We start from the raw sequence: 20,131 nt of genomic DNA, 5'->3' as shown, positions 1-20,131 counted from the left end.
TTTAATAATGGCTGTGTTTCACAAAAATTTCAGAAAGTTTAACAGCTAACGAGTTGATGCCCCACTATACCAGCGCACCACTGGCAGAGGGACCACACAACCTTGGAAGACTACATTTCCCAGAAGCCTCCTCTCCGAGAACCAGCCCTCAGCTTCCCAGGCTGTTACCATGGAGACAGCTAACAGCTAGCACAGGCTGTCCTTGGAGGGGTGAGGAGGGAGCAAGGGACTCGGGGTGGCTGGACCCTGTCTGTCAGGGAGGGGGGAGGCTGGTGGCCCCCTTCTGCCTGGGGACTTCCTGCCCTGATCTTTCTGGGGGAAGTTGTTGGGGTGTGTGTATATGTTGGGGAAGAGGAAGTTGCTGGTGGAGAAGGGGTGCAGGGAAGGGTCTGTGGGTTGGGGCCAAATCCTTCAGACAAAACTGCCTTCCCCACACTGGGCTGTAGCTGAAGAGGCCGCCTGTGTAGGGAATAACGTGCTGTGGGTTCTTCTCCCCAGCTCTGCCTCTGCTGGTGGTCTGGGACTGACACCTTGACCTTCTCTTGGATCCTACTTATCCCTTGCCCCCAACTCCCCCACCCCAACCATCCCTTCTAGCCCTTCCCTATCTCACATCTCTTCCAGCCTGAGACACACAGGGTTCACAACTGGAAATACAGGGGTTCAAATCCCAGCCCTGCCACTTACTAGCTGTGACCTTAGGCAGTGCACTTACCCTCTCTGGGCCCTAGTCTTCTCATCTGCAATGTGGGTGTCCTAAGTGTCTGCCTCATAGAGTCAGTGGAGGAAAAGTGAGATGATCTCCGTGTAACCCTCAGCACAGGGCCGGGCACACAGTAGGCGTTCAGCCAACTGTAGGTGCCTGTAATGGTGGTTACTGCCCTCCCTGGGCTCATTCCCTCTGGGCCCAAGAGGCTGACAGATGGATCTGACTGGGAAGTGCTGCTCGGCTAGAGGCTCTCCCCTGGGCATCTGGGATCCTGAATGGTGTTGGCCCACCTGGGCCTTGGGTGGCTCCAACCAGGGAAGCATTCGTGCACTTCTGAGTCCCAGAGCACAGAATGTCAGAACTGGACAGAAAGTATCTGCCCTCCCTTCCTATTGCAGAAAGAGAAACTGAGGCACAGAAAGGCGCAGAGAGTGACCCAAGAGTCCAACAGGAGCTATTGGCAAAGCCAGAGTTCCCAGCCAGGCTCGGTCCTGGCTGCTGGCCTGTGACTCACCTCCCCAAGAGGCCGAGGTGGTTCGGGTGGGTGTGGAGCGGGGAGTTGGGGCCAGCCTTTATTGGTCCCTTCTGCCCTCTGGTTCCTGGCTTCACCCCAGGGTGGGGAGTGATGACAAAGCCGGGGGAACTCTGCTTTTTTCTCCTCAGTACTCGCCCCCTTCGCCCTGTGGGTTCCATCTGTTTTCCTCCTCTCTGGACCCGTTTGCTGTAAGGAAAACAGATTTTCCAGGGGAGATATGGAAAGATCCCAGCTGGGAGGCTGCAGATAGTGGATCAGCTGGGGTGGCATTGGGTGGCGTGGAACAGGGATCCCTGTAGAGGCTGAGGTTTCTCATAAAAGGAAAGGCTAGAGATGGCACTCCAGGCCTCTGTGGCACTTCTGGGGACCCCCATCTCTCTGCCCTGCCATCTTTAGCAGGCACCTTTGGCCCTCATGTGTGGTCACCTCATGGTCTCACCTTGGCCGCCCCACTTCCCACTTTATCTCCATGTTCCAAGTGGGAAGAGGAGAAGGCCAGAGGGCTCCCCAGTAACTTCTGCCCACATCTCATTGGCCAGAACCAGGTCACATCACAGGGCCACGCCTAGCTGCAAGAGAATCTGGGAGGCTGAGCAATTCAAACCAGGCACACTGCTGCCCCCCACGCAACTGGGGCACTGCTGTACAGGAGAGGAGACTGGATCTTTGGGTAGGTAACTAGCAGTCCCCTCTCAGCGAGGCTCTGCTCTGTGGCCGCAGGACATATGGTGAGCACATGTGGCATCTCTACGTGGATCACAGAATGAAGGCTGTCCTCTGGGCCGACACAGGCTTTGGCCAAAAGACAGCAGGCTCTGTCACCCCCACCCCCCACTCCCTGTTTATGTGCCCTGGTGGCAGGTACCTTGCACTCTGTGCCTCGGTTTCCAGTTTGGTTGGGCGAGATATCATTCACCTGCCATCTTCATTTTTGGGTGGGTCATAGTTCACATCACCTTAATATTAGGATTTTCTTTCAACCTATTTATTCATTTTTTATTTGAGACAAGAGTCTCACTCTGTCACCCAGGCTGGAGGGCAGTGGCATGATCTTGGCTCACTGCAACCTCCACCTCCCAGGTTCAAGTGATTCTCCTGCATCTGCCTCCTGAGTAGCTGGGATTACAGGTGCCTGCCACCACCCCTGGCTAATTTTTGTATTTTTAGTAGAGACAAGGTTTCACCACGTTGGCCAGGCTGGTCTCGAACTCCTGACCTCAAGTGATTCACCCTTGTCAGTCTCCCAAAGTGCTGGGATTACAGGCGTGAGCCACCGTGCCCAGCCAATCCATTTATTTGAATAGGAAACTGGCCACTACTATAGTACTCCCCACAGCATTGGCAGTGCTTGTCATAGATAACTGTCGGCTGACACAATGGCTCAGGCCTGTAATCCCAGCACTTTGGGAGACCAAAGCAGGAAGATTACTTAAGGCCAGGAGTTTGAGCCTGGGCAACATAGCCAGACCCTGTCTCTACCAAAAAAACAAACAAACAAAAAAACCCAGGTGTGGTGGTGCGTGCCTGTGGTCTCTGCTACTAGGGAGGCTGAGGTGGGAGGATTGCTTGAGCCTGGGAGTTTGAAGCTGCAGTGAGCCATGATTGCACCACTGCACCCCAAGCCTGAATGACAAAGTGAAACCCTGCCTCAAAAAAATAAAAAATAAAAAAAGATAACTGTCAAACGTACTAAAAGCAAATTGTCAAATGCCCTGCCCTGACCTGATGATGGCTCCCAGCCTGAGGCCTGTGTTGTCTTTGTTGTAAAGGAATATTTGCCAGGATTAGATCGTGTTATAGACGGGATAGCACCAGAGACTTTCTCCATGTTTGAAAGGAAGTCAAAGAGGGAATCACTCCCGTCCTGTGTGCTCTAAACCTGCCCCAAACTGTCTCCCAGGCCTCCTGGGGATGTCCCAGTGGTGTTGGTGGCTTCTGCCTGGTCTGACAGTCGGCCATGGAGTATACTTACCCTTCCCCACAGAGACACTCCATCTCTAGACAGCCAGAGACACTCCAGAATGGAGGTCCTGAGGGAGAAGGTGGAGGAGGAGGAGGCGGCTGAGCAGGAGGAGGCGGCCGAGCGGGCTGAACGGGCGAGGACCGAGAAAATGATGAGGCCAGTCGAGGTGCGGAAGGAGGAAACCACCTTGACGCAGGAGACGCTCAGAGACCTGGAGAAGAAGCTGTCGGAGATCCGGATCCCCGTCTCAGCGGAGCTTCCGTGAGTGTGGCAGGGTGGGGGCCCTGAAAAGGGCAGACTGGGGATGGGCACAGGAGGACCCAGGCAGCGTGGTGGCGCCTGGTTTGATGGGGGGGACCAAGGGCTAGAGCGAGGCAGTTAACAGTGAAGGCTTTCTGCTTTCAAATGGCCTGGGCCAGGTGTCCACACTCCCCCCAGTAGCTGTGTGACCTTGGGCAAGTCACTCAGCCTTTCCGTGCCTCAGTGCCTTTATCCATCTAAAAGTGCAGATGCTAGCCATGTGCTGTGGCTCATGTCTATAGTCCCAGCGCTTTAGAAGGAAGATGTGGGAGGATCACTTGAGGCCAGGAGTTTGAGACCAGCCTGGGCAACATAGGGAGACCCCCTATCTCTATAAAAAATACAAAAATTAGCCAGGTGCGGTGGTGCCTATAGTCTCAGCCACATGGGAAACTCACGTGTGAGGATCACATGAGCCAGGAGTTCACAGGGAGCCATGATTGTGCCATCGCACTCCAGCTGGGGCAACAGAGCAAGACCCTGTCTCTTACATAAATAAAAGTGTAGATGTTCGTGATACCTGCTCCTCAGTAGCTGTGAGGATTAAACAAGAAAGGGGTAGAGCCAGTGGCAACTCAGTGGACCCAGGGCTCCTGCGTGCCAGGCATGGCTTCCCTAATGCCATCCCTGTTGTACCACAGGGCCTTTACCAAGGACATCATTGACATCTCCATGTTGCCAGTTTCCTACAAAACCAACATGCCCAAGGAGGAACAGCTCCTGCAGCTGGCAGACAACTTCTCCCGCCAGTACAGCCACCTGTGCCCGGACCGCGTGCCCCTCTTCCTGCACCCTCTGAATGAGTGTGAAGTGCCCGTAAGGCTGGCACGTGGAGGGCAGGGCTGGGGGCCTGAGGGTTGAAGAGCAAGAGGGCACAGGGAAGTGGGGCAGGTTCTCCAAGGTCACTGAGCCAAATCACAGACCTCCTGTGGGCCAGAGGGCTTCTAGTTGGGGGCAACATAAACTCAAACAGGCCCCAGCTGGCTCAGTGCAGATGACCCTGGAGGACGGTGGTGGCCTGGAGACCCCATGCCCCACCCAAAGAGGCAGGTTCTGATTGCTGCAGGGAAAATGCAGGCCTGGAGATGCTGGCGAGGCACCATAGCTCACATCTATAGTCCCAGCACTTTAGAAGGAAGAGTTGGGAGGATCACTTGAGGCCAGGAGTTCGAGATCGGCCTGGCAACATAGCGAGATCCCCTATCTCTACAAAAAAATACAAAAATTAGCCAGGTGTGGTGGCACCTAAGTCCCAGCTATGTGGGACTCGATCAAGATGAGAGGAGACTTGGGATTTGTGTGGGAGTCTCTGGCTTTTATTATTTTATTTTATTTTATATTGCACTTTAGGTTCTGGGGTACATGTGTAGATCATGCAGGATTGTTGCATAGGTACACACATGGCAATGTGGTTTGCTGCCTCCATCCCCCCGTCACCTACATCTGGCATTTCTCCCCATGTTATTGCTCCCTGACCTCCCCACCCCCACTGTCCCTCCCTTGGTACCCCCAACAGACCCCAATGTGTGATGCTCCCCTCCCTGTGTCCATGTGTTCTCGTTGTTCAACACCTGCCTATAAGTGAGAACATGTGGTGTTTGATTTTCTGCTCTTGTGTCAGTTTGCTGAGAATGATGGTTTCCAGGTTCATCCATGTCCCTACAAAGGACATGAACTCATCATTTTTTATCACTGCATAGTATTCCATGGTGTATATGTGCCACATTTTCCTTGTCCAGTCTATCATCAATGGGCATTTGGGTTGGTTCCAGGTCTTTGCTATTGTAAACAGTGCTGCAGTGAACACACGTGTGCATGTGTCTTTATAATAGAACGATTTATAATCCTTTGGATATATACCCAGTAATGGGATTGCTGGGTTAAATGGAATTTCTATTTCTAGATCCTTGAGGAATCGCCACACTGTCTTCCACAATGGTTGAACAAATTTACACTCCCACCAACAGTGTAAAAGTGTTCCTATTTCTCCACATCCTCTCCAGCATCTGCTGTCTCCAGAGTTTTTAATGATCGCCATTCTAACTGGCGTGAGGTGGTATCTCAATGTGGTTTTGATTTGCATTTCTCTAATGACCGGTGATGATGAGCATTTTTTCATATGTTTGTTGGCCTCATATATGTCTTCTTTTGAAAAGTGTCTGTTCATATCCTTCGCCCACTTTTGAATGGGTTTGTTTGTTTTTTTCTTGTAAATCTGTTTTAGTTCTTTATAGATTCTGGATATTAGTCCTTTGTCAGATGGTAGATTGCAAAAATTTTTTCCCATTCTGTTTGGTGCTGGTTCACTCTAATGATTATTTCTTTTGCTGTACAGAAGCTCTGGAGTTTAATTAAGTCCCATTTGTCTATTTTGTCTTTTGTTGCCAATGCTTTTGGTGTTTTAGTCATGAAGTCCTTACCTATGCCTACGTCCTGAATGGTTTTGCCTAGGTTTTCTTCTAGGGTTTTTAGTTTCTGGCTTTTAAATGCTGGCAGCTGATATAAATGCTAAACATCGCCACGTGGGCCAAATAAAGCAGGTCTGAGGGTCCCTCAGTCATGGGCAGCCGTTTCAAGCCCCCTGAATGAATTCCATGCCATTCCATCTACAGATGGAGAAACGGAGGCCCAGAGAGCCTCTGAGACATGACCTGGGTCACAGGGCTGGAAGGAGGATCCCAGAATTTAGGTTCTTATGCCTGTCCTGGTCTACTTTGTCTTATTTCTCTGCCGTTCCTTGGACAGGCTGACCTCTGGGGCTGCAGACTGTACTTGGCCATCAGCTGGCCCCAGGTCAGAACCTCTATAGGCCCCAGGGAGAGCATCACTCCTAGGAGGAGAGCATAGTGCTCCCAGGAACCCCAGGAAACAGACCTCATCTCCTCATTCAGCCCTGACTTGCTCAGTCACCTCAGGCAGCTCTCAAGCCCTCTCTGGGCCTCAGCTGTCTCCATGGTGCACTATGGGTTGAAGGCAACAAAACTTCAAAGCCCATCAAAGTCTGGATTCAGAATATGCTTGTGCCATCACCAGGTGCCGGTGTCATGATGGGGGCCTCCCAGGCATTGCCACTGCGCCACTGATGGCTGCCATGCACCAGATCTGGGCATCATCTTCCCGACCAAGGGCTGCTCTGCCACCCCAGGGTATGCCGGCCTGGTTTCCTGCATTGGCTGGAGCTTCAAGGGTCCCCCTGTGGATTCAGGGAAAGTCCCAACCAGGCATTGGATCTCACAGGTTCCTATTGCCTTGACCTCACTGGCACCATCTCTCTCCTTGCAGAAGTTCGTAAGCACAACCCTCCGGCCCACACTGATGCCCTACCCTGAGCTCTACAACTGGGACAGCTGTGCCCAGTTTGTCTCTGACTTCCTCACCATGGTGCCCCTGCCTGACCCCCTCAAGCCGGTAAGTGCCACTCACAGGCTGGATGCTTGAGCCCACCAGACCTAAGATGGTGGGAGAAACAAACTCATCCATCCAAACCCAAAGAATGGACTTAGAGGCCGAGCGCCGTGGCTCATGCCTGTAATCCCAGCACTTCAGGAGGCTGAGGTGGGCAGATCACGAGGTCAGGAGTTTGAGACCAGCCTTGCCAACATGGTGAAACCCCATCTTTACTAAAAATACAAAAATTAGCTGGGCATGGTGGCGGGTCCCTGCTACTTGGGAGGCTGAGGCAGGGGAACCACTTAAACCCAGGAGGTGGAGGTTGCAGTGAGCTGAGATCACTCTACTACACTCCAGCCTGGGGGACTTTGTCTCAAAGTGAGACAGAGTGAGACTTTGTCTCAAAGAAAGAAAGAAAAAAGGAATGGACTTAAAGACCTGGAGAACAGCGAAAGTGAGACTTTTAATGATGGTCTCGCAAGATCAGGTGTCTGATGTGCAGGCACACCCAGCACAGTTTTAAACAATTTATCCCCTAGTGCCCAAGTCCCTCCCCCGGTCCCTCATAGGCTGAGTACTGTGGGGTCACAACTTCCCAGACATCGCCTATTGGTTGTTGAGTAGGGGCTTTAGGTGTTTTCTTTAGGGTTGTCTTACTGCATTTTGTTGCATCCCACAATGCATTGCAATCCTAGTTGCTCAGGGGCTCTATAAGTATTTGACTTATGACCTATGTAGCTGGGCAGGCTGATAAGAACAGACAAAGCAAGCTATTTTGCAGACTAGTAAACTTTTATCTTAGACTAAACTTTTTTGGTTTGGTTGAGAGCAACTAAGGCAGTAGGGAATGGGGAGGAAGGAGGAGGCCGGCAAGCAGACGTTGGCTATTCAAGCAGGGGGCTAGGATATTATGTTTTGTTTTGTAGTTTGCTAACCTAAGCCAATTCAAGGCACTTTGTCTTGGAAATGGACCACTGTGTACATTATTCCCTTCAGCGGGAAGCCAGGCATGGTCTGGGAAAAGGAACTTCAGCCAGGCTCAGGCCACAGCCTCTCAAGGCCCCTACGGGGAAACAGGCCCAGAGAGAGACAGCCACTTGTCTGAGGACACACAGCAAGCCTGGACTTCTGGTTCCCACCTCTTTTCTCCCTTGCATTCAGAGCTTCCCTGCCATGACTTCAAGTGGTGCAGGAAAGAGAGAGAGGGCAGGGCCCGGTTGCCCATGGCCCTAACCCCATCTTTGCGCTTCTGACCAACTCTGTCAGCTTCTCCTTCAGAACAGAGGGAGGGAGGAAGAAAAGACGAGGTCAACAGTGGAGAATTGATAAAGGGGGAAAGAAAGAGGGGATAGGAGGAAAGGGGAACATTGGAGAAAACCAGTAAATGCACCAATCAGAGCTCATTAGACCAGATACTTCTGCAGTCCAGGTGTTCCCTATCAGGAAGTCTATAGCCCCTTCAAATAATAGGCCCAGGTGAATTGCATGGCATCTGGTTGTTGTCATTCCTTTCTTAGCAGGCTCCCTGACCCCACAAGGGTTAGGGGCCCGAAGCAGGTCCAGCCTGCGGATTGGCCCTGCCCCCCCGCCCTGACAGGTGGTGGGCTGTGACCGGTGGGGAGGACAGGCTGGGGCATCGGGGTCCCGGCTGTGCTGACCGTCCCGCTGTGACCAGCCCTCACACCTGTACTCCTCGACCACCGTGCTCAAGTACCAGAAGGGGAACTGCTTTGACTTCAGCACGCTGCTCTGCTCCATGCTCATCGGCTCCGGCTATGACGCCTACTGTGTCAACGGCTACGGCTCGCAGGACCTGTGCCACATGGACCTGACGCGGGAGGTGTGCCCACTCACCGTGAAGCCCAAGGAGGTAAGGTCGGGCTTGAGCTGCCCGGGTTTCCCAAAGTATGCACAATGCACGTTCCCGGTGCTGTCATACCATCCTTAGAGACGTCCATCCCTGCCGCCTCATCCCTGGCCCTGGCCATATGGACACAGATCCCTGACCACCACCCCTTCCACTGCCCTGGAGTTTGTATTTCAAACCACCGACGATGTGTCTGTCCTCGGTGTCTTGATACATCCAGCCCTGTTTCTAAGCTGGCTGTTCTTGTCTGTCTGTTGTAACTCAGTTTCAGCTACTGTCCTCCCCGCTTGGTAAATTTCACAAATGCCACATAGCTTATATCTTAAGTCAAACAATTCCAAATTTACCATATGCATTTGATAAAAATCCAGCCAGCCATTTTTATTTAAGAAAATAGGCTGCGCATGGTGGCTTATGCCTGTAATCTTAGCACTTTGGGAGTCTGAGGCGGGCGAATCACTTGAGGTCGGGAGTTGAAGACCAGCCTGGCCAAGATGGCAAAACCCCTGTCTCTATCAAAAATACAAAACAATTAGCTGGGCATGGTGGCGTGTGCCTGTAGTCCCAGTTACTCAGGAGACTGAGGCAGGAGAATTGCTTGAAACCAGGAGGCAAAGGCTGCAGTGAGCTGATATCATGCCACTGCACTCCAGCCTGGGCAACAGAGCAAGACTCTGTCTCAAAAAAAAAAAAAGAAAGAAAAAAATCCAGACAAGTGGACAGACATTTGGTTCTCAGTCCCACACTCCCAAGGTAAAAAGCTCCCCCAACTCTGCTTTTTTTGGGGGGCACAGGGTCTCTCCTGCTCTGTCACCCAAGCTGTGGCATGATCTTAGCCCACTGCAACCTCGACCTCCTGGACTCAACTAGTCCTCCCGCCTCAGCCTCCCAAGCAGCTGGGACTACAGGCATGTGCCACCACGTCCAACTAAGTTTGTTTGTTTGTTGTAGAGACGAGGTTCTCACTATGTTTTCCAGGCTGGTCTCAAACTTCTGGACTCAAGCAATCCTCCCACCTCAGCCTTCCAAAGTGCTGGGATTATAGGCATGAGCCACGGTGCCTGGCCCTCAAGGCCCCTTTTTAACAGCAAAAACAACAAAAAACAAACAAACAAAAAAACCCCAAAACCTCACCAACCTTTCGGTAGCTGGTGGCTGTGTTTTTAGATCTGCTCATTAAAAACTCCATAGGACCAGAAGCTGCTATAGACTCAAGAAACAGTCCGAAATGAATTTTAATCATCAGAATCACAAAAGCATCTCTTTACATTTAGAAAATAGTCATACTACAGGCAAAATGCTCTTCATGAGGTGGACTAATTCCAGGACTCTGGGATCAGAGTCAGGCTCCCTTGGGTATCTGCAGCTCAGGGATAGGAAGCCAGGGGTCTGAGGCACCCAGCAGGATCACTGTGCACCTGCATTACACCTGGGTGAGCACCTGGGGACCCTAGGGTGGGTGCTCTGGTGGGAGAAGGTGAGACAGCAGGGGAGGTACAAGGAGAGCCTTGCTCTCTCAGGCCCACCTCCCCAAGAGAAGGTAGAGCACAAGCTCCAACATGGGTTTTAGCTTCAAAAGCCTCGGGCCGGCACGGTGGCTCACACCTGTAATCCCAGGGCTTTGGGAGGCTGAGGCAGGTGAACCACTTGAGCCCAGGAGTTTGAGACCAGCCTGGCCAACATGGCAAAACCCCATCTGTACTAAAAATACAAAAATTAGCTGGGCATGGTGGCGCATGCCTGTAATCCCAACTACTTGGGAGGCTGAGGCAGGAGAATTGCTTGAATCTGGGAGGTGGAGGTTGCAGTGAGCTGAGATCACACGATCACACTCCAGCCTGGGCGACAGAGCAATACTCTGTCTGCAAAAAAACAAAAGCCTCTAAGCTCCCACATGGGCGCCTCAGCTCTCTCAGCTCAGCCAAATGCTTAATGATCAACATTATATCAGTAACAAAAAGATGCAGAGAACTTTCGGGTTTAAAATCCACTTTCATGTCCATTGTGCTCGTTGCTCCCCATGATGGCCCAGTGTGGTAGGTATTGCCACTTTTATTTTATAGGTGAGTATGTTGATGAAATTGAAAGGTAATGTAATGTGGCCAAAGTCACACAGTGGGAAAATGGAGACTCAGGGACAGAAGCCTGGGTCAGGTGAACGTTAAACCCTGGAGATTCACTATTTCTCCTTCATGATGGTCACAGGCCCACTTCTGCAGCCTCTGCAGTGCTGTTTCCTGGGAATACTTCTTGCCATCTAGCACACATTTGTACACGTGCAGGTGTACACACATACACACACAGTTTCTTCTCCTTCCTGGCCCAGCAAACTCTTACTTTAAGTCAACATATGAGGTCCTCCAATGACAAGATCTGAAACCTCCAACTCCTGACAATTCTCCCCACTTTTGGATCACACCCAAGTCATGGCTAGAGTGGGTGGTGAGGAAGGAAGAGGAGAAAGTCACACCTCCTGAGCTCCTGCCCCACAGGTACCTCCCTTGGGCATTTTTTCTGTCTTTACTTTTCAGAAAGAGGCTGGGGAGAAAGTTCCCATTATTCTCACACCATGAACCCAAGATTCAGAGAGGTGAAAGGACCTCCCAAGGTCACGGAGCTGGAGCTGGGGCTCCCTCTGCATTTAGGGCCAGAAAGGCCGCAGGCTACAGGAGTAGCTGCCATTCCCCGGTCCAAGGGACTGGCTGGGCGGGTCTTACCTCTTGGAGCGGCACGTGTGATGGGCGGATACAGGGCCACTGACCCTTCCTCTTTTTTGGGGGTGACAGACCATCAAGAGGGAGGAAAAGGTGCTACCTAAGAAGTATACCATCAGACCCCCCAGGGACCTGTGCAGCAGGTTTGAACAGGAGCAAGAGATGAAAAGGCAGCAGGAGATCAGAGCCCAGGAGGAGAAGCGGCTGAAGGAGGAGGAGGAGCGCCGCATGGTGGGTCCTCAGCCCTCAACCCCCTGGGCTCAGCTATTGAGAAGGGACTACCAGGGATGGGAAAAGAGGCACAGGTCATGGAAGGGATGTGTGTATGGATCCCCCAACTAGGTCCGCCTCACAACCACCCCCAACCTCTACCCAGCCCTGCAGGAATCTCCCACTGGTGGTCATCCAGCTTCTCATGATAGACCCTGAACATCAGGCCACAGTACTGCCTGGGGCAGCCCATTCTATGCAGGGCAGCTCTGGCGTCCTCTTTGCTGTAGACTCTTACTGGGGACATACTTGCATACATCCTCCCGTCTAGTCATCTTCCTATCCATCCTCCCATCCTCTCATCCATCCATCCTCCCATCTGTCTATCCTTCCATCCATCCATCCTTCCACCCATCCTCCCGTCCATCCATCCTCCCATTCATCCATCCTCCCACCCCTCCTCCCATCCATCCCTCCTCCCATCTATCCATTCTTCTACCTGTCCTCCCATCCATCCTTCCTCCTATCCATTCATCCTCCCATCCATCCATCCTCCCACCCATCCTCCCATCCATCCATCCTCCCATCCATCCATCCATCCTCCCATCCATCCATCCTCCCATCCGTCCATCCTATCTATCCATCCTTCCACCCATCCTCCTATCCACCCATCCTCCATCCATCCATCCTCCCACCCATCCTCCCATCCGCCCATCGTCCCATCCACCCATCCTCCCATCCACCCATCCTCCATCCATCCACCTCCCATCCATCCTCTGATCTCTCCTCCCACCCACCCTCCCATCCACCCATCCTCCATCCATCCACCTCCCATCCATCCTCTGATCTCTCCTCCCACCCACCCTCCCATCTGTCTATCCTCCCATCCATCCTCCTATCCATCCATCTTGCCATCACTCCTCTCATTCATCCTGCCATCCATTTTCCCATGCATCCTCCCATCTCTTCTTCCAACATCCACACTCCTATTCTTCTTCTCATCATCTTTCCCCCCTCCCTTCTTTCCTTTCCTTCCATAGAATATTCCTTGAGCTTCTCTTCTGGTCCAGACCTATTTATACACAATGATGAACAAGAAGACAGTCACAGTTCTCTCAGAGGGAGGCAGATAAGGAAGCCACTTGGTCTCCCATTTTCTTTCTGTGAATGAGACCTCACCCAGAGTCACAACATGTAAATCCAGTAAACCCCAGATGCCCAGTGCCCTGAAGAGTCCAATTTGTAAACCACAGATCCAGTCAGACTCTTTCATTGTATTGATTTTACAAATGGGCTCAGCGGTGGCGTGATGGGAGGCGAGGTGGGTGGTCACACTCCGGCTGATGGTGCAGTCTGCATCAGAACTCAGATCTCCTGCTGGTTCCCCAGCCCCAGGGAGATGTCTGGGCCCCTGATGTCCCTCTTCCAGTCATCTGACTCATAGTCACCCACCTTTCCTGGGCAGGAAGCAGAGAAAGCAAACCCGGATGCCCTGCACGGCCTGCGGGTGCACTCCTGGGTCCTCGTGTTGTCAGGGAAGCGCGAGGTGCCTGAGAACTTCTTCATCGACCCATTCACAGCACGCAGCTACAGCACCCAGGATGAACACTTCCTGGGCATTGAAAGCCTCTGGAACCACAGGAACTACTGGATCAACATGCAGGATTGCTGGAACTGCTGCAAGGTACCTGGGGAGGGGGAACTGGTGAATGTGGCAGGCACAGTGCAGGTGGCAGGAATAGAGGCAAGTGATGGCAGCCAGACCTGGGGGAGAGCTGGACACCAGGCCACGAGGGCTTTGGACCTTCTCCATAGCTGAGTCTCCATGGCCCACTCCCTTGCCCATGAATAACCATTCTGATATTCTTATTGTCTCTCCTGATTTGTGTATCCTTCTAAAATGTGGATTGTTTGAATGCATTTTTTAAAACTCTACATTGAAGGGTAACCTACATGCAAAAAAGTGCACTCATCCTAAGCATACATACAGCTCAATGAAATTCCACAAATTGAACACACCTTGGTTTCCTGCACGCAGATCAAGAAATAGAACATTGCCCAAACCCCAGAAAGTCCCTCTGTATAATTACTATCTTCTCCCAATGTATTTTTGACTTATGCATGGGGCACTGGTACACACACTCACCTACAAGAGGGTACAAAGGAGGCCATATCATTGAATTATCACATACTGAACACACCTGCACAGCAAGGACTAGCAGAAGCCACCTCATGTCCCCTCTTGGCCACCAATCCTGCCATTGTCCCCAGAGTTAAACACTATCCTGACTTCTAACAACATCCATTAGTTTCATCTGTTTTTGGAGTTTACATCAGTTGAATCACACAGCATATACTCTTATGCCTGGATTCCTTCACTCATTGTTATGTTTCTGAAATTCATTATGGTTGTGTGGTTTGTGCGTTTTCATGTTTTATTACTTTTCCATTATTTGAATACGCCAGGACTTTTTTATCCGTTCTACAGTTGCACATTGAGATTGTTTCCAGTTTGGGACTATTTTGAATAGTGCCGCTATGAACATTTGTATACGTGTATTTCAAAGAACACATATACACATTTCTGTTGGGTAACTACTGAGGAGTGGAATGGCTGGGTCACATGATGGGCACATGCTCAGTTTTAGTAGATACTACCCACTAGGCCACGAGGGCTTGGCCAATTTCTCAAGTGATTGCATCAGTTTACACTCCCACCAGCAATTTATGAGTGTAAAAAAATTCTCAGAGCTCCATCCACATCCTTGGCAATACTGGATACTTTCCTTTCCATTTTAGCTATTGTAGTGGACATGTAATGATATTGCATTGTGGTTTTATTTTAAAATGCAATTGATTTTTGCCTGGGTGCAGTGGTTCACACCTGTAATTCTAGCACTTTGGGAGGATGAGGTGGGTGGATCACTTGAAGTCAGGAGTTCAAGACCAGCCTGGCCAACATTGTGCAACCCCATCTCTAATAAAAATACAAAAAATAACCAGGTGTGGTGGTGGGCACCTGTGATCCCAGATGCTTGAGAGGCTGAGACAGGAGAATTGCTTGGGAGGCAGAGGATGTAGTGATCGGGTATCACGCCACTGCACTCCAGCCTAGGCGACAGAGTAATACTCTGTCTCAAAAAAACAAAAAAGCAACTGCTTTTTGCAAACTGTTCACATATCCAGTAAGTTTTAAACCTGCTTATTCATTTTAAAAATTAATCTGTATAGACTTTGGGATTTTCTGCACACACAATCAGTCCTGTTGCTGAATGATGGCAGTTTTGTTTCTTCATTTTTAATCCCTAAACTTTTTCCTTTTTCTTGTTTTATTTCTCTGGTTAGAATATCCAGTATAATGTCAAATTGAAGTTTCTGGGCATCCTTATCTCAGTCCTGATTCACAAGTAAAGCCTTAGTATCATAACGTTTCACTATTTATATGAGGCTTATCTTGACTGTAAGGTTTTTATAGCTAGCTACCCTTTATTTAACTAAGGGATTTCTTCCTTAGTTTGCTAGCAGGTTTTTAAAAAAATCAAACAAAATTCCTTTATATCAAATGCTTTTTTCCATCTATTAAGTGATCATAATTTTTTCTTCTATTAACGGCTAAATTAGACTGATTGGGTTTCCCTCCTTTTTAAAATTGAAGTATAATTGACATAATATAAATCCACAATTTTAAAGTACACAAGTTAGTGGCTTTTAGTATATTTACAAGACTGTGCAACTATCATCACTATTTAATTCCAGAATTTTTTCATCACCCCAAAAGAAGACTTTTTATTTTTATTTTTTTTTGAGACAAGGTCTTCTTTTTTTTTTTTTTTTTTTTTTTTTTTTTTTTTTTTTTTTTTTTTTTTTTTTTTTTTGGACGGAGTTTCACTCTTGTTACCCAGGCTGGACTGCAATGGCACCATCTCGGTTCACCGCAACCTCCGCCTCCTGGGTTCAAGCAGTTCTCCTGTCTCAGCCTCCTGAGGGACTACAGATGTGCCCCACCATGCCCAGCTAATTTTTTGTATTTTTAGTAGAGACGGCGTTGGCTGGAGTGCAGTGGCGTGATCTCAGCTCACTGCAACCTCTGCCTCCCAAGTTCAAGTGATTCTCCTGCCTCAGCCTCCTGAGTAGCTGGGATTACAGGCGCACACCACCACGCCTGGCTAATTTTTGTATTTTTAGTCTTCCTTTGTTGGCCAGGCTGGAGTGCAATGATGCAGTCTTGGCTCACTGAAACCTCAACCTCTGGGCTCAAGCGATTCTTCCACCTCAGCCTCTGGAGCAGCTGGGACTACAGGCATGTACACTATGCCTGATTCATTAAACTGCAGAATTGCAATAGAGAAAGAGTACTTCACACAGAGCCAGCTCTGTGGGAGACTGGAGTTTTATTATTACTCAAATTAGTTTCCCCGAGCATTTGTGCATTCAGGCAGGAGAGTTTTTAAGGAAAACTTGGTAGGTTGTGGGAGGCCAGTGAACCAGGGGTGGTCAGAGATGAAATCATAGAAAGTCAAAGCTGTCTTCTTGCACCAAGTCAGTTCCTGGGTGGGGTCACAAGAACAGATGTGCCAGTGTATCCATCTGGTGCTGCAAGCTGATCCATCAAGTGCAGGGTCTGCAAAATATCTCAAGCACTGATTTTAGGAGCAGCTTAGGGAGAGCCAGAATCTTGTAGCCTCCAGCTGCATGACTCCTAAACCGTAATTTCTAATCCTGTGGCTAATATTAGTCCTACAAAGACAATCTAGTCTCCAGGCAAGGAGGTCTGCTTTGGGAAACAGCTGTTAATCTTTGTTTTAAACTATAATAAACTAAGTTTCTCCCAAAGTCAGTTCAGCCTAGGAATGAACAAAGACATCTTGGAGGTTAGAAGGAAGATGGAGTCGATTAAGTTAGGTCTCTTTCAGTGTTGCAGTCTTAATTGTGCAAAGGCAGTTACAAGAGTAGCAGCTCAGAGGCAGTTCTACAGTCATATGTATATCCACTTCAATCATATGCAAATTAAGGGGCAGATTATACAGAAATTTCTAGAAATAGGATAGCAACCTCTGGTTCACTTGGTCATTGCCATAGAAAGGTATAATTTGTGGATGTTGCCCTGACCCTGTTTTAGCTAGTCCTCAATTTGGTCCACTGTCTGAGCCCCCACGTGGAAGTCAAGTCCCACCTTCTGAGTTGAGTCCTACCTCCTACCTCATTGTCCATAAACCAGTTTGGGCTTATATAGTTTTTCTCCATTGTTTTTGCTTTCTATCTCATTGATGTCCACTCTGATCTTCATTATTTTATACGTTATGCTAACTTTGAGCTTCATTTACTCTATTCTAGTTTCTTAAGGTGGAAGCTGACATAATTCATCTAAGACTGTTCTTTTCTAATATAAGCCTTCTTTCCCTCGGAAGTCCTGCTTTAGCGGCATCCCAAACATTTTACTGTATCATGTGTTCATTTTCTTTCCATTCAATATGCTCTCCAATTCCCCTTTTAATTTCTCCCTAGTTCATGGACCATTTGAAGATGTGTTTACAGATATTTAGAAACTCTCTGGAGATATTTCTACTGTTGATTTCTAATTTTGTAGTGATTAGAGAATATAACTTGGTGTGACTTCTATTATTTTACACTTGCTATAGTTTGTTTTATGGACCATAGGATGATCTGTCTTGGAAATTCAACAGATTCTTAATATGGTGAATGTTCCGTGTGTACTTGATAAGAATGTGTATTTTGCTGTTGGGTGGAATGTTCTATAAGCGTCAATAATCTCAAGTTGATTGATAGTGTTGTTGAAATCTTATATACCTTTGCTGATTTTCTGCCTACATTTATTTCAATTACTGACAATATTATTGAAATCTTGGGCTACAATTTTGGATTTCTCTATTTCTTCTTTCAGTTCCATCAGCATTTGCTTCATGTATTTTGAAGCCCTGCTAGTAGATGCGTAAATGTTTGAGATTGTTATGTCCTCATGATGAATTGACCTCTTTATCAGTATGAAATGATCATCTTTATCCCTAATAATATTCTTCATTTGATATCTATTTCGTGTGATATTAATCTAGCCACCGGACCTTGATTTGTATTAGCGTTGGTTATCCTCTTTGCGGAACTGTAAGTCCACTAAACCTCTTTTTCTTTGCAAATAACCCAGTCTTGGGCATGTCTCTATCAGTACTCTTTTGCGGTCTTGAAGGCACTCTGTTTCTGACAAGGCCAGTTTCCCAAAGGTAGAGCTGGGCCCTTTTTTTTTTTTTTTGAGATGAAGTCTCACTCTGTCATCCATGCTGGAGTGCAGTGGTACAATCTCGGCTCACTGCAACCTCCGCCTCCCGGGTTCAAGCAATTCTGTGCCTCAGCCTCCCAAGTAGCTTGGATTACAGACACATGCCACCACACCCCGCTAATTTTTATATTTTTAGTAGAGATGGGGTTTCACCATCTTAGCCAGGCTTGTCTTGAACTCCTGACCTCATGATCCACTCACCTTGGCCTCCCAAGTTGTTGGGATTACAGGCATGAGCCATGGCACCTGGCGACCCTGGGACCTTTTTAAGGTAACCCTGAGGAATGGCTCACTCAGGTGCTTGGTGGCTTGGTCCGTCTGCCCATCTGCATGGCAGATGCAGCCAGTCTGGTGCTCCTGAGCACCCATCTCGCCATCCTGTCCCAGTTGCTCTTGTGGGGTATGAGGCTCTTCCTGCAACAATAGGTCAATATACTTTGGGGCAGCAAGTATTTCAGCTTCCTGGTCCCTTTAGTTACACTCAGTTCATTGCTGGTATTGATGGGAGGCGCAGGTTGTTCACAGGCTTAACTCCACAACTGCTTGGGAGTTCATGGTCAAGTTTTACAGTACTTAGGACCTGGAAATGTACTGAAAGCTATCTCATCTTCCTTTGACCGAGTTATCAAGGAGGTAACTCGAGAGAGAATCACTCATTCTGCCGCTACTCCCATTGCACATGCCTTCTGCATGATTACTGAGATTTATGCTACAGTTCATTCACAGAGAGTCCAAATGCTGTGAACTTTGTGGCTCCATAGTAACCGTCTGTTGGGAAAAGGGCATCCTAGGGTTTCTTGTGTGTCTTGTTCCTCTCCTCCTAGGCAACAACATTTCTTTGTGTCTCTGTAACTCACTGGCTTACCTCATCAATACCTATGCACTCTGGTGGGGCACAGTGGCTTACACCTGTAATTCTGGTACTTTGGGAGGATGAGGTGAGAGGATTGCTTGAGTTCAGGAGTTTGAGACCAGCCTGGGCAACAAAGTGAGACCTTGTCTCTATAAAAAAGTTTCAAAAAATTAGCCAGGCATGATGGCATGCACCTGTAGTCCCAGCTACTAGGGAGGCTGAGGTGGGAAGATTGCTTGAGTCTGTGGGGTCAAGGCTACAGTGAGCCATGATGGTGCCACTGCACTCTAGCCTGGGCAACAGAGAGAGACCCTGTCTGTCTGCCTCTCTCTCTCTTTCATACACACACACGCACACACACACACAGACACAGACACTGGACAGTGAGATTTCTGTTGGGAATGAAATGAAGACTATGCAGAGTTATTCTCAAGCTGTCACAGGACTTTTTGCCAGTCTGTCGCCCTGTTCCTCTGTGCTTGTCTCTGATCTATGGCTGTCAGCAGCCGTGGGCTTGCTGGTGGACCCCCTTCTTCCTTCCCCGTGTATACTACTTGTATGAATTGCTGGTGCATGCTACAAGAAGAGGAAAATATGAGCCGAGGAAATAGCTTGTTTTTCCCAAAGAATCCTTTTGGGAAGACTTATTATTGTGACCTGAGAATGTTCATTGGAAGATGTAGGGCAGGGACAGTGACATTTCTATAGTCCTGGATGCACCAAATTGTGGGAGACAATGTTGATTTCTATATAGTGTTCCACACTTTTATTTTATTTTTGAGACAGAGTCTCACTCTGTCACCCAGGCTGGAGTGTAGTGGCACCATCTTGGCTCACTGCAACCTCTGCCTCCTGGGTTCAAGTGATCTTCCCACCTCAGCCTCCCGAGTAGCTGAAACTACAGGCATGCACCATCACGTCTGGCTAATTTTTTTGTATTTTTAGTAGAGACTGGGTTTCACCATTTTGGCCAGGCTGGTCTCAGACTTCTGACCTCAAGTGATTCCTTCACCTTGGCCTCCCAAAGTGCTGAGATTACAGGCCTGAACCACTGTGCCTGGCAACACATTTTTTTAATGGTCATTTCATCTTGGGGAATGAATAAATAAGTAAATAAGTCTCAGAGGGATGACTGGTGGCCCCTGCGGGAAACAGGAAGAGTTAGTGCATAAGGCTGGTTGCAGTGGCTCACACCTGTAATCCCAGCTCTTTGGGAGGCCAAGGTGGGTGGATCACCTGAGGTCGGGAGTTCGAGACCAGCCTGACCAACATGGAGGAAACCCCATCTCTACTAAAAA

General features: G+C 49.0%; 1 protein-coding gene and 1 pseudogene across 4 annotated transcripts in view; both read left to right on the top strand.

Annotated features, from left to right (window-relative positions):
• Positions 1 to 158: 158 nt before the first annotated feature.
• The window catches only part of DRC7 (dynein regulatory complex subunit 7), a 37,422-nt gene continuing 17,449 nt past the window's right edge, over positions 159 to 20,131 (top strand). The window contains exons 1-8 of one of the 4 annotated variants that reach the window (XM_037729287.1): positions 159 to 210; positions 1,784 to 1,914; positions 3,229 to 3,468; positions 4,149 to 4,323; positions 6,790 to 6,915; positions 8,573 to 8,767; positions 11,551 to 11,709; positions 13,154 to 13,372. In XM_037729287.1, coding sequence (XP_037585215.1) covers positions 3,266 to 3,468; positions 4,149 to 4,323; positions 6,790 to 6,915; positions 8,573 to 8,767; positions 11,551 to 11,709; positions 13,154 to 13,372 — 1,077 coding nt within the window. In that variant the 5' untranslated portion in view covers positions 159 to 210; positions 1,784 to 1,914; positions 3,229 to 3,265. Of the gene's footprint in view, positions 211 to 1,112; positions 1,250 to 1,358; positions 1,433 to 1,783; positions 1,915 to 3,228; positions 3,469 to 4,148; positions 4,324 to 6,789; positions 6,916 to 8,572; positions 8,768 to 11,550; positions 11,710 to 13,153; positions 13,373 to 20,131 lie in introns of those variants that run through there. The other 3 variants (XM_037729288.1, XM_017502599.2, XM_017502600.2) reach the window with 3 other exon arrangements.
• LOC108285425 lies at positions 18,311 to 19,541 on the top strand (annotated as a pseudogene).

The sequence above is a fragment of the Cebus imitator genome, unplaced genomic scaffold (genome assembly GCF_001604975.1).
Source record: "Cebus imitator isolate Cc_AM_T3 unplaced genomic scaffold, Cebus_imitator-1.0 Scaffold297, whole genome shotgun sequence".
Lineage (NCBI taxonomy): Eukaryota > Metazoa > Chordata > Mammalia > Primates > Cebidae > Cebus > Cebus imitator.
Note: the sequence above shows the minus strand (reverse complement) of the source record. Positions and strands in the feature narration are given on the sequence as shown.